Genomic DNA, 12,948 nt, shown 5'->3' on the forward strand with positions numbered 1-12,948 from the left:
AAAAACGGGGTGTGAAAATGCGCTAACGGGTTCAACTTTTGTTCTTATCCCATCCAAGGAAGATCTCTCCCAATCCCAACTCTTTTCTTCGCATATCCTATTTGGAGACAACAGGGCGCGTGTGATGCACTCTCCTGAAGGAGGCAAAAGCGCGTGGGGAGAAGTTGAAAGGAAAAAAGGTTTGACTTTGGCGAAGGGTGTGGGAAACGTTTGGAATGGCCATTAAGAGAGCAGCACGTGGCATGTAACAGGCGACGGAGTAAGTGGCAGTGATCGGTTTCTGTGGACCTGCACTTACCATTCACAGTAAATTATTCAATTAACCGATTTATTACAACACAGTACTATCAATGTGACCATTATATTATGTGATAGAGCAACACAAACAAACTAGGATAAGGAGGGATCGAGAGAGAAGAGAGGGTCCCCTTTTCTGTGTTTTCTGTGCTTCGTGTGCGTGTGTTACACAACTCGTCTCTCAACTCAACTAAGATCACTCGAAACTCCTCCTTCTGGTATGTTGTAGAAAAAACGTCTCTACTTTTTTTTTTATATATATCGTGTGACATGCTAAAAAATCTTTTTAAGATTGTGGTGGTTTGGTTGGTCGGTTGTGTAGTATAGGAATATTTTACACTGTTGTGGTTTTGGGGTTGAATGAGAATGTTTTGATGGTTTAAAGGTTTTTATTGTTTGGATTCTGATATGGGAAAGTTTTGCTGTGGGGTGTTAGGGACAGGTTTGGCTCAACTGAAGTAAAGTTTGGTTTGGTTTGGTTAGCTTATCTCTCTCTTAGCACGTTACAAGTAGTACAAACACAGGTGAAGTTGGTTTTGGAAAGCAAGAAGAATGTATGGGGATTGCCAAGTTATGTCAAGTATGGGAGGGAACGTAGTAGTGAACTCCGATACTCTCTTCTCCTCCTCGATCCAGAACTCTAACTTCAACTTCATCCCCACCATGCCTTTTCAACCTTTTCCTTCCATGGTAATTAACTATTCAACCGTTTTTCCTTTTTTCTTTTTGCATGCTTTTGTTAAATCTTTTTCTTCTTTCCACTTTCCTTGCCTTTGATTTCCACTTTTGTTTCTCAAGCAGAAGGAAGAAGATATGCTGCTGCGAGGGAAGGAAGAGATGGAGAGTGGCTCAGGAAGTGAACAGGTTGAAGATAAGTCAGGGAATGAACAAGAGAGTGAACAACCCACCAAGAAGAAACGATATCACAGGCACACTGCTCGCCAGATCCAAGAAATGGAAGCGTAAGAATATGTTCCATTATTCTAGATCTCTCTTTCTTTCTCTTTCTCTTTCCCTTATTCTTCTCTCTCTTTTGTTTTCTTGCTATGAAACGGAAATTGAAGGCTTTAACTTGTTGTTCATTGCTTGTTGCATGCGTAATGTAACTTTGGCAGTTTGTTCAAGGAATGTCCTCACCCAGATGATAAGCAGAGGCTGAAACTGAGCCATGAATTGGGCCTGAAACCGCGCCAGGTCAAGTTCTGGTTCCAGAACCGTCGAACCCAGATGAAGGTACGCTGAAACTTAATTACCATGCTTCTTCTCAGCCTCCATTAAAACGTCCACTTTTACTACCTTATAATAATAAAACCAAACCCTAAACTGTATTCATGCTCTTAATTCCACCCATTAAATCTAACGTATACTGCTAGCACGTTTCCCAATGAAACCGCGTTTCCTTCCCTTGCATTAAAACTTTCCTATGCCCTAATAAACAGCTACATAGACAGTAAGAGTTAAATACATTGCAGGTAAATAGATTAAAAAAACCATCATGTGTATATATATAATTTATATATTCGAATAAAAAAAAGAAAGAAAAAAAAAGGAAGAGGGGAGACTCTCATTTACTTGTGGTTCTTGGTAAGTCCATCATACAGTCTGTATTCCATTAATGTACGCATTAAACCCTACCTGTCCCAAGTGGTCTCAAACGGTACTCATATTTATTGCTATTATCATTACGGTTTTAGGGTTTGAATGGATGATGAAGGGTCTTCGCTCTTCTCTTTCTCCTCATAAATTTTAAGAGCATTTATGTTGAAGGATTTCGCGAATTATATACATCAAGATTATACCCTCATTACTATACGTGTTGTAAGACTACGAAACATACGGAAGAGTCTTTGGTTGTTTTTGCTTTATTAACCATTAATTCATGTTTGATTTTATAAATTCTGGGAAATAGGCACAACAAGATCGGGCAGATAATATCATACTTAGAGCCGAGAATGAGACTCTAAAGAGTGAGAACTATCGGTTACAAGCTGCATTGCGTAACGTTATGTGTCCCAATTGTGGTGGCCAATGCATAATGGGTGCTGATCTGGGTTTGGATGAACACCAACTTCGCATGGAAAATGCCCGGTTGAGAGAAGAGGTATATTTACCATTATTTCTGATAATCACACTGAACAAATATTTGTTCAGATTTACATTTTGATGTATGAACCGTCTTAAAATTTTGGAGATTGAGTTCACTTTGGCAAGGATGGTTACATAAAGGTTGAAAAAATAGTCAACAAAACAACAAACTAACGTTTAACTTTTATAATTTATACGTTATAAGTTACACTCTTCTGATTAATTGGTAATGCATACAGAAATTAAACTCTAAAAGAGGTTTTACGTTACTCTTAAATTAAGTTATGCAAACTTAAACTTTAATTTACAATTAACGTGAATGTTGATTTTGCAGTTAGAACGCGTGTGTTGCCTCACTTCAAGGTACACTGGGCGTTCATTACAAACAATGGCAGCAGGTCCAACTCTCATGGCCCCTTCATTGGATTTGGATATGAACATATATCCAAGGCACTATTCGGATCCTGTTGCTCCTTGCACAGAAATGATTCCTGTGCCAATGTTGCCTCCCGAAGCTTCACCATTTGCTGAGGGTGGAGGAATCTTGATGGAAGAAGAAAAGTCTCTGGCCTTAGAGCTCGCGGCTTCTTCCATGGCAGAACTTGTGAAGATGTGTCAGACAAACGAGCCACTTTGGATCCGAAGCAGTGATGGCGAAAGGGAAGTGTTGAATTTTGAAGAGCACGCAAGGATATTTCCTTGCCCTCAGAATCTCAAGCACCGAAGTGAACTGAGAACTGAAGCTAGCCGTGACACTTCTGTGGTCATAATGAACAGTGTCACTCTTGTTGATGCATTCCTTGATGGTGTAAGTGGTTGCTGAATTGTTAACACCTTTTTCATTCTGAGAAAACCCTTTTCTTTCTTCTGAAAATTGGAAGTTTCATTCACTTTAATCTTATTTCACGAACTTATTTGTACAACTTTTTGCTCCGTTTATTGTTTTCACTCCATCGCTCCCGTTCCTGTTTCTTTCTTGTACGAATATTTATACAAATACAATTTTTCATTTGAAAAAATCATTTACCTTTCAACTGTACAATTTTAGTGACAACAAAAGTCAAAGTAACTTCTCTAACATTTTGCAAAGTTTGAAATTTAAGTTTTGTGAACTATAATGAAAGTTCTTTCTTTTTCTTTCCCCCTTCTATTTGCATTTGTTTTCTGATGGCTTCTGTTCTTTGGCATTTTAGCAAAAATGGATGGAATTGTTTCCTTCAATCGTGTCTCGATCAAAAACTGTCCAAATCATATCTTCTGGTGCTTCTGGTCATGCAAGCGGGACTCTTCAGCTGGTAAGTGTGTTTCTTGTAAGTATTGAACTGGTAGCGTCGTATATAATTTAGCTAGGTTACTGATATATTGGTTGTATTTTGTAGATGTACGCAGAATTTCAAGTTCTTTCTCCTTTGGTGTCCACTCGCGAGACTCATTTTCTTCGCTATTGTCAACAAAATGCTGAGGAGGGAACCTGGGCCATTGTTGATTTTCCTGTTGACAACTTTCACCAAAATTTTCACCCTTCTTATCCAAAATACTGCAGGAGATCCTCCGGTTGCGTGATTCAAGATATGCCAAATGGGTATTCAAGGGTAAGTGCTATCCCCATTGGTGCATTCTAATTATTTCATTCCCAGCATTTTCTGGTGTATATGCATGTCTAATTTCATCATTCTGCTTCGATTGTGTGTATTTATCTATGTAGGTAACATGGGTTGAGCATGCAAAAGTAGAAGAGAAACCTGTCCATCAGATATTCAGCAACTATGTGTACAGTGGAATGGCATTCGGAGCACAGCGTTGGTTAGGAGTTTTGCAGAGACAATGCGAGAGGGTGGCGAGCCTCATGGCCAGAAACATATCAGATCTAGGAGGTTCTCAAAATCTTATCTCTCTAATCTTAATTGCATTAACTTCAACATGTTATTTTAACTCAATAACTATCTATTGGATTTGAAACACCAAAAACTAGGCTAGGGAAAGCACATAACGAATATAAGTAGTGATTCATGAACATTCCTTGAGTTTATAACCTAATTGATCCTCTTTATCTTATATCTTCTCTCTTTTTATAACTTATCACCTATAGTTTCTATATTTGTCTCTTCTATCTATTGGTATAGATTACTACAATATGTATCCATTAATAAGTTATCAACAATATGTTGTACTACAATTGCAGTGATACCTTCGCCAGAAGCGCGAAAGAACTTGATGAAACTAGCCCAAAGAATGATAAAAACGTTTGGCCTTAACATGAGTACCTCCGGTGGTCAATCGTGGACAGCTATATCAGATTCCCCTGAAGACACGGTTAGAATCACAACTAGGAAAGTCACGGAGCCTGGCCAACCTAATGGTGTGATTCTAAGTGCTGTTTCAACCACTTGGTTGCCCTATTCTCATACCAAGGTCTTTGATCTCCTCAGGGACGAACGTCACAGATCTCAGGTAGTGCAAACCCCCCAATATTCTACTTATCTCACTTGCAATTCAACTTCAACTCTTAACGGTTAAGTAATGAACACCCGAGTCTTTTTTTCTTGGCAGATGGATGCTCTTTCTAACGGGAATTCATTGAATGAGGTGGCTCATATTGCAAATGGCTCACATCCAGGAAACTGCATTTCACTTCTTCGCATAAATGTAAGATAATTTACCAAATAAAATATTGCTCAAGGATACATATCACCTTTTCACTGTCCCTTATTAGTCCTTCCCCGTTAGAAAAAACAAGTGGTAATTTTGATCCATCACTAGGTTTTGACCCTTACTTAAAATGCAATACTCTCTTTCCAGTTTTTTTGTTCCCTTCACGTGTCACCTTTTATTTAGAGATACATGGAAGCACAGTTTTTTGTTCACTTCACATGTCACCTTTTATTTAGAGATACAAGGAGAAAATAGGGAGACACGTGAAGCATCAAATTATATGTCTCTGTAAGTTGCCACTCTAAGGAAAGAGTTAAAATGCACCGTTCCACAACCTTAGATATTGTTTTCAAAACCTGTACTATACTTCCATAGTATGAATCCCCTTGAAATGAAACTTCACTTTTAAGAAGTGATTACTTAACTAGTTATATAATTATACTAGTTAAAGGTTTTGTATTCTAAACCTTAGGTTATTGTTACACACATGCAGGTTGCAAGCAACTCATCCCAGAACGTAGAGCTAATGCTGCAAGAGAGTTGCACCGACCAGTCTGGAAGCTTGGTAGTGTACACCACCATTGATGTGGATTCCATCCAGCTAGCCATGAGTGGCGAGGACCCTTCTTGCATTGCCCTTCTTCCCCAAGGCTTCATGATAGTGCCAATGCTATCATCACCCAACGTTGACACACCCATCAATGCTAATTCCTCAGAGTCTCCATCTCTCAACTCGGGTTGCCTCCTAACCATGGGGCTGCAAGTTCTTGCCAGCACAATCCCTTCTGCAAAGCTCAACCTTTCAAGTGTAACGGCCATCAACAACCACCTCTGCAACACCTTGCACCAAATCGAAGGTGCTCTTTCTAGTAGCAGTGAGAATGGTACCAATTTCCTTTGCACTGAAGCCACAGTGAGTGCACCTCCAAAGCAGTGAAATGACAAGTGACAAAAATGGTTCCTTTACCCGAGTTTTGTTTACCCTTTTGGATTTATGAGCTTGTAGTAACAACTAAGAGAAGAAGAATGAGGTTACGGGGGAAGCAGAGACGAGGGTAAGAGTGGTATAAAATAAAAATGGATCTGAGTGGGGATTATTAGGTAGGGAAGTGTGTGATTAATGGATGTGTGTAAGAATTGAGAAACAATGTGGAATGGCATGAATTAATGTGTGTGAGGGTAGAGGGACTGAGGGAGTCAAGAGCGCACCAGATAGTACCTTAGGCTTTGTAGTGAGGCCAAGGGTGCTGTGGTTCGGGAATTGACTCTTGTTTCTATGTCAGCCTCTATTGTCTTTCTTTTTATGCTTATCATCATTCAACTTCACTTAATTTACCTCTTTATGTTTTTCTCTCCTTTTCATCTTCTCCTTCTTATCAAAACCGTACCTTAACAACTCTTGATACATATGCAATTATCATTTGTTACCTTGTTTTTTGAAACCATTTTTGTTTTCATTCTTCTGTATAAGTTTTTATGCCCTTCTATTTCCCTACCCCCTTTCTCCACAACTTCTTTTCGTTTCAATTCTTTTGTTCGTTTATAAACATTATTAATTCTTACTTTTTCTTGTAAACTCGTAGTTTGTTTTGGGTTCAATTCCTTTTATAGTTAGAACTTCTTTATTCTTATGAAAACATTGTTAGTTGTTGTGTTGTTAGGCAATTTATACGTTTCTTTTATATATATATATATATATATATATATATATATATATATATAATGTTAGGAAGTTCCAGTTAAAGAATATAAACCTTGCCTTACAAGTTTTTATACGTGGGTTTTGTAGGTTGAAATAGTTTTAAAATTCAATTATTAACATGATATTAGAATTCTAAACAAAAATCTATTTTATTGTAATGTATTTTTTTTAACTTATTATATTATTTACTATCACAAGGTATAGTACTTCTAGCTAATAGATACTAGTCCTATCTATTTTTTTTACTAATTATATCTATTCTTTTAGGTAGAATAGATACTTTACCCTCTCATACACATACTTTATCGATATACTTTACCCTCTCATAATAGAAGAGTGGTTCTTTTTGTTTTAATTCATTCCTTCATATAACTCTTTATATGGTTTTTTCGACAACCTTTTTAAATTTAAATCATTCATGCATACTAAATTAGACACTAGTTGTAAGAAAAAACAAAATAAAGTTATAATAAAAAAAACAAAAAGTTAGGTTTAAAATTAGTCAAACACAATATGAATGATTAAACACAAGAAATTCCCACAACAATTTATTAACAAACCTCTATCTTAAAAATTAAATCGAACTGAAAACCAATTACATAACTGGTTCAAAAAGAATTATAAAACTTACAGGGGGAAAGAATTTCGGAAAATCGATTGAAACCGAGTTATTAAAAATATTAGTAATTCGTTATTTTTTTTCTTAATAAAAAAATGTTATTATTATTATTCTGTATATAAATTTATAGTTACTGAAATATTGATATATTATTAAAATTTCAATTTAAACATACTTCATTCAAAATTTTATAAGAATTTTAAATTTTAAAAATTTATAAAGGTATGCTTTATTTTATTACTTTTAAACAGCTGTATTATAATACTATTTGATTATTAAATTGTTTTATTAATATCGTTTTGATCCGATTTAATTATAGCTAAACTTATAAAAAGTCTTTAATTAAATTAATATTTTGACTCATTCAATACGTAATCCGATTATAAAAAAAAAGAACATATTTATTATAGGGATGAAATTTGACGATATTATATTATTTTTACCATAGATAGAAAAGATACGGTAGAAAATACAAAATGCATGTAAAATCTTTAATGAATAATGAAAGGAAATATATGAAGATGGGTATAAAACCAAAGCTGAACGAATAATGGAGATAAATGGTGCAAAACAAATGTTGAAAGTGTAAGGACCTTGCTCCTTTTTTTTATTTTATTATTATTTGTGAAAGGGATGGGGGCATGGATGTTGAAAAATCAGCAGGAAAGTGGAGGAGCAGAGAAGCACGGGCTGTCCTAGGGAGAAGTAGTTTTTGTTTTATTGGGAAAATAGGGGAGGCAACGTCCGTGATTTCCTCTCCCATATTTTGGCACCTTTCACAACTTAAGAAATAAAAGGTGAAGAGGGCTGCTGAACTGAAGAAGATCCTTGTTACCTTGTTGCCATTTTTGTAAGAGAAGGAGAAGTTCAAAGTTCTTGGAGGTGATTGGAGCTGCACATCTTGAGGAGGATAGATTCAAAGATTTAGCAAAGGAAGTCTTCAAGAGGTAAGGGGAGTTAGATTTTGTTAGTTTAATTGTTGAATTTTACTGGTTTTGAAGTAAATCTGGAAGTTTTGGGGTTGGAAAAATGGAGTTTTCTGGGTTCTGGAAAGCTTCACGCGATTCTGCAGAATTCTGCAGAAACGCCGCTCGTCTAAATTAAGGTATGATCACTTGGTCGACCAATTTTTAAACGTTCGGTAAATTCTGAACGTTCGTTCAAATCAGCCAATTTTGGAACGTTCGTCCACACCAATATTATGCTGAGCGTTCGGTTTTCAGTACGAGCGTTCGTGTTCGTCCTGTCGAGTTTGGCCTTCAGTTGATGAGCGTTCGCGTTCGTCCTCCCATACGAGAGTTCACGTTCGTCCTCCCATGAGTGTGACGTTCGTTCTTGATAATTATAGTGTTCGGTTTTAATTGGGATAGTCTGTAATAATGATGTGATTTTGAGCGTTCGTTCGAGTGTAAAAATACTTAGAGTGTTCGTCTGAGTGTAAAATGGACTTGAGCGTTCGTTGTTAAATGGGTACGGATTAGGCTTGAATCTTGAAACGTCCGCTATGGTTTATTAGCGTTCGGTCTTGTTTCTGTATTAGCAATTCTGAGCGTCCGGTTTTGAGGTTTCAGTGATTTAAGCGTGCGATCTTAATTTAATACTCTTAGGTGTAAATCTGGAACGTTCGGCCAATATTTAAGTATTCGGCAAAGTAATCTAGTTATCCAACCAAGACTCTAAACGTCCGTCTTATATAGCGTTCGGTTGTTGATAAGGTTTAATCTTTGAGCGTTCGTCCAAAACAGTGAGGAATTCGACAGTAGTCTAACGTTCGGCCTAGGTACTAGCGTTCGGTTCTGTGTTAACGAGCGTTCGATTGTTTACAGTGATATATTAGACGTTCGTCTCAACTGTATACAGGAATTAGTAATTTTAGGCGTTCGTACCTAAATTAATATTTACGTGATCTTGAGCGTTCGGTATTTGGTATTAGAAAGTGCAGTCATTCGTCCTTAATGAATTCTTAAGTTTAATCTTGATCGTTCGACATTAAGGTTATGCTATTAAGTCTGGATCTATAACGTTCGGTTTCGGTGTATTCGTCAGCGTTCGGCCTTGGTTAAATTATAATTTTGCGCGTTCGGCCATCATGAAATTCAAAGTGTGAGCGTTCGTCTTATTTAGTATTCTAAGTTTGAATCTTAGTCGTTCGTCCTTGGTGTTGATGTGATTATAAGTGTTCGGCCTAGGGTCTGATAACGTCCGTCCTTATAGTATTCAGGCATTAGCGTTCGGCAGAGAGCGTTCGGTCAGTTTTATTAGCGTTCGTCCAGATCGATTTATGACGTTCGTCCAAAGAAGTGTTCGGCCTGTTGTTTAGCGTTCGTCATGTAGCGTTCGTCCAAATCAATTTGATGACGTTCGTCCAAGTGCTTTTGCCGTTCGTCCAAACAGTGTCCGCCCAAGGGCTTTTGGCGCTCGTCCAAATAGTGTTCGTCCAGTGGTGATATTTTCTGTTATGTGTTATATTATTTAATATTTCGGTTACAATTTATGAATGCATCTTCATGTGATCCAGATTGGTTGAAAGTGTATGGTTATAAGTGGTTTATGATGTACATTGTTGATCCAAAAGAAATATCATGAGATTTAAAGTGGTCGGATTGAATGTGAAATTAAGATCTCTCGGTGGGATCGGTTAGTGTATTGAATGAATGTAAGAGGCTTCCATATGGGGGGTTATCCCTAACACTCCAACGGTCTTTCATTCTCACTTAGAGAGGATTGACGCGTGTGGTGGGAGTAGTGGGAGGTCCTAGAGTAGACGCTATCACTGGAGGTCTATTCCGCGGCAACGGACTAGCCTTGTGTATGGTCGGGTGGAACCCCTCGGCAATGACTTTGCAAAGCAGTAGAGGCCATCACAAGTGCACAACCCGCCCCAGCTCTACATACATTCTATGTCCGGACGTGTCTAGAGTCTTAATATGATAAGATGTTTGTTTTGATTGTAACATCCCAAATTCTCACATTAATGTAACAACCCAACTTTTTACATTAATGTAACATCCCAAATTTTCACACTTGATAATTAACATTACATTTACGGTAACATTCCGTAATCTCACCCTTTAAAATTTCCTAGTTAATATAAGTCTATACATGTAAAAAGATTCTAATTATAGTTCTTCTACTCCTCCCTTTCCTTGGCACTATGTGAGGCGACATTCCTTCATCTGCTCCCGTATAACCAATTATACGATCATCGCACATACCCAAACACAAAACACAAACAAGTAGGGTGAGCTAACATGCAACAAATCATTTATAAGACATGCATAATTACTTCGATACAAACATCATATAATAATTATGTCAGACACCCTCATACCATCGTACCACAATTCCTATTGAACACTCGTCCCACAATACCCAATAAACACCAAAATACCCAATAAACACCAAAATACCCAATGGACACTCATTCCATAATACCCAATAAACACTCATTGAACACTCGTCCCACAATACCCAATAAACACCAAAATACCCAATAAACACCAAAATACCCAATAGACACTCATTCCATAATACCCAATAAACACTCATTGAACACTCGTCCCACAATACCCAATAAACACCAAAATACCCAATAAACACCACTATACCCAATAGACACTCATTCCACAATACCCAATAGGCACTTATCCCAACGATATTCAATAGGCACTTATCCCAACGATATTCCATAGGCACTTATCCCAACGATATGTTGATGAGCGATACAACGGAAGGTTTTTCACTTGTGATGTCATTCTTAGTCCCCTCACTATGTCCAAAACCGGCACATAGACCAGGACATTCTGCCCTCCATACCATTCATAATGTTAGTCCCCTCACTATGTCCTAAACCGGCACATAGACCAGGACATTCTGCCCTCCATACCATTCACAAGGTTAGTCCCCTCACTATGTCCTAAACCGGCACATAGACCAGGACCTCCTGCCCCTCTCACCACATAATTCATCATTCTCTACTTGAGACTGATTGATTATTAGAGTATCAGGATAACCTCCAACTTCATGACCCTCAACATCAACATATACGCACATACCATGTCATTACAGAATCTCTCCACGAAACTCATACAATGCTCATATTCCTTAACTCATATTATACCATTACGAAATCTACCCATAATCCTCATACACATACCATGACATTACAGAATCTCTCCGCGAGACTCATACCATACTCACATTCCTCGACTCATATTATACCCTTACGACATTTCCCCATAATACTCATACATGTTCAGATGCATAAATTCAAATCAAATAAACTTCAATCATTTCAGAAATCATACAAACTGAATATATTCCAACAAGATATATTACATGATAATTTAACAGTACATAATCTGTACACAAGATTTAAGTTAAAAACTTGTCGAGGAGACTTCCAGGAAAGAGAGGTGCGTCACAATGGACAACTTAAGTACCAAGTCTTTCCTTAGCCAAAGTGTTCCTCAACTAGTTTTTAACAAATTTCTTATTAACAGATTCAAAACAACAGCATATAATATTTACACCGAATATCAATATAGATAAACATACAGTAAGCATTAACAATATTCATACATAATTTCAAGACATGAATAGTAATAAAACAGTACTAAATCATAATATAAAAGCTTAGAAAGATTAGCTCCCCTACCTCTATTCCAGATTCCTCTTGATCTGAATTTATTTCCCCGAAACCCTTCAGAACCTCTACTCTTCTTGCAACTAAAAATTTCTCCCTAGCTCTTTCTTCTCTATTTCTCAAGCTCTCACTTGATTCCTCTTTTCTTGGTGCAAAATACCCTTCCCTCCCATGGCTATTTATAGTTAAAAAAATTTACTATTCATTAATATTTTAATATTATTTATTATTTTAATATTATTTAAAAATAATATTTCAATCATTTTCTCACCAAATCTGATCCTAATTTCTACCTACTACTTTCTTCCATGCTAAGGAATCTTAATGCTGAAAATTTATTTTTACTATTTACTTTTTACTATTTACTATTCACTTTTTACTATTTACTATTCACTTTTTACTATTCACTATTCATTTTTTACTATTCGATTTTCTTAAAAAAAAAAATACTAAATAAGTTATCAAAAATTTTAACCTCTCCTTCTAAAATTACTATAGTTTTATATTCAAAATATATATTTTTCTATCCATTAAAATTATTATTACTAATAAAATGCTAAAATTTACTATTATAAATATTTTTTTTTTCATGGGTCTTACATTGATGAGTCTTATGAAATAAATGATTTAAAATGAATTGTATGATTGTCTGAGACCTAGCTCACCCTTGCATTTGTATGTGTTGCATATGTTTGCTTTCCCCCTCGCGATGATCATCCAATCCTTTGGATGTGAGCAGTAGGTGATGATGTACCTTTGGAGCAAGCTTTGGAAGTTGAGGAAGACCCAGCTCCTAGTGCTTAGGATTTCTACTAGCTATTATGTTTAATGGCTCTTTATTTTGAAAAACTTCTAGTCTCCACGTTATCATAATTTGTGTTTTGGAGAATTGTGATCTTGTACTTAAGTTTTAAAAGTTTTCCAGCCAGACTTGGATAACTGTACTCC

General features: G+C 36.6%; 1 protein-coding gene across 2 annotated transcripts; it reads left to right on the top strand.

Moving 5' to 3' along the window:
• The first annotated feature begins 376 nt into the window (after positions 1 to 376).
• On the top strand, positions 377 to 6,396 carry LOC108335943 (homeobox-leucine zipper protein HDG5). Of its 2 annotated transcripts, none has more exons than XM_017572176.2 (12): positions 377 to 515; positions 734 to 987; positions 1,099 to 1,259; positions 1,413 to 1,530; positions 2,207 to 2,398; positions 2,717 to 3,190; positions 3,576 to 3,677; positions 3,762 to 3,974; positions 4,088 to 4,256; positions 4,565 to 4,833; positions 4,933 to 5,028; positions 5,528 to 6,396. In XM_017572176.2, the coding sequence occupies exons 2-12, from the start codon at positions 850 to 852 to the stop codon at positions 5,969 to 5,971; spliced, it is 2,376 nt and encodes a 791-aa protein (XP_017427665.2). In that variant the 5' UTR covers positions 377 to 515; positions 734 to 849; the 3' UTR covers positions 5,972 to 6,396. The 2 variants fall into 2 exon arrangements, with proteins under 2 accessions (XP_017427665.2, XP_052725659.1); XM_052869699.1 differs by having other exon boundaries at positions 384 to 515; positions 740 to 987.
• The last annotated feature ends 6,552 nt before the right edge of the window (positions 6,397 to 12,948 follow it).

The sequence above is a fragment of the Vigna angularis genome, chromosome 10 (genome assembly GCF_016808095.1).
Source record: "Vigna angularis cultivar LongXiaoDou No.4 chromosome 10, ASM1680809v1, whole genome shotgun sequence".
NCBI classification, from domain to species: domain Eukaryota; kingdom Viridiplantae; phylum Streptophyta; class Magnoliopsida; order Fabales; family Fabaceae; genus Vigna; species Vigna angularis.

Excerpts from the sequence above, each read along its gene's own strand:
- LOC108335943 (XM_017572176.2), top strand. The coding sequence starts at position 850 with ATGTATGGGGATTGCCAAGTTATGTCAAGTATGGGAGGGAACGTAGTA. Across the intron at positions 3,678-3,761 it reads CAAGCGGGACTCTTCAGCTG|ATGTACGCAGAATTTCAAGT; the intron begins GTAAGTGTGTTT and ends TGTATTTTGTAG. Across the intron at positions 4,257-4,564 it reads AAACATATCAGATCTAGGAG|TGATACCTTCGCCAGAAGCG; the intron begins GTTCTCAAAATC and ends CTACAATTGCAG.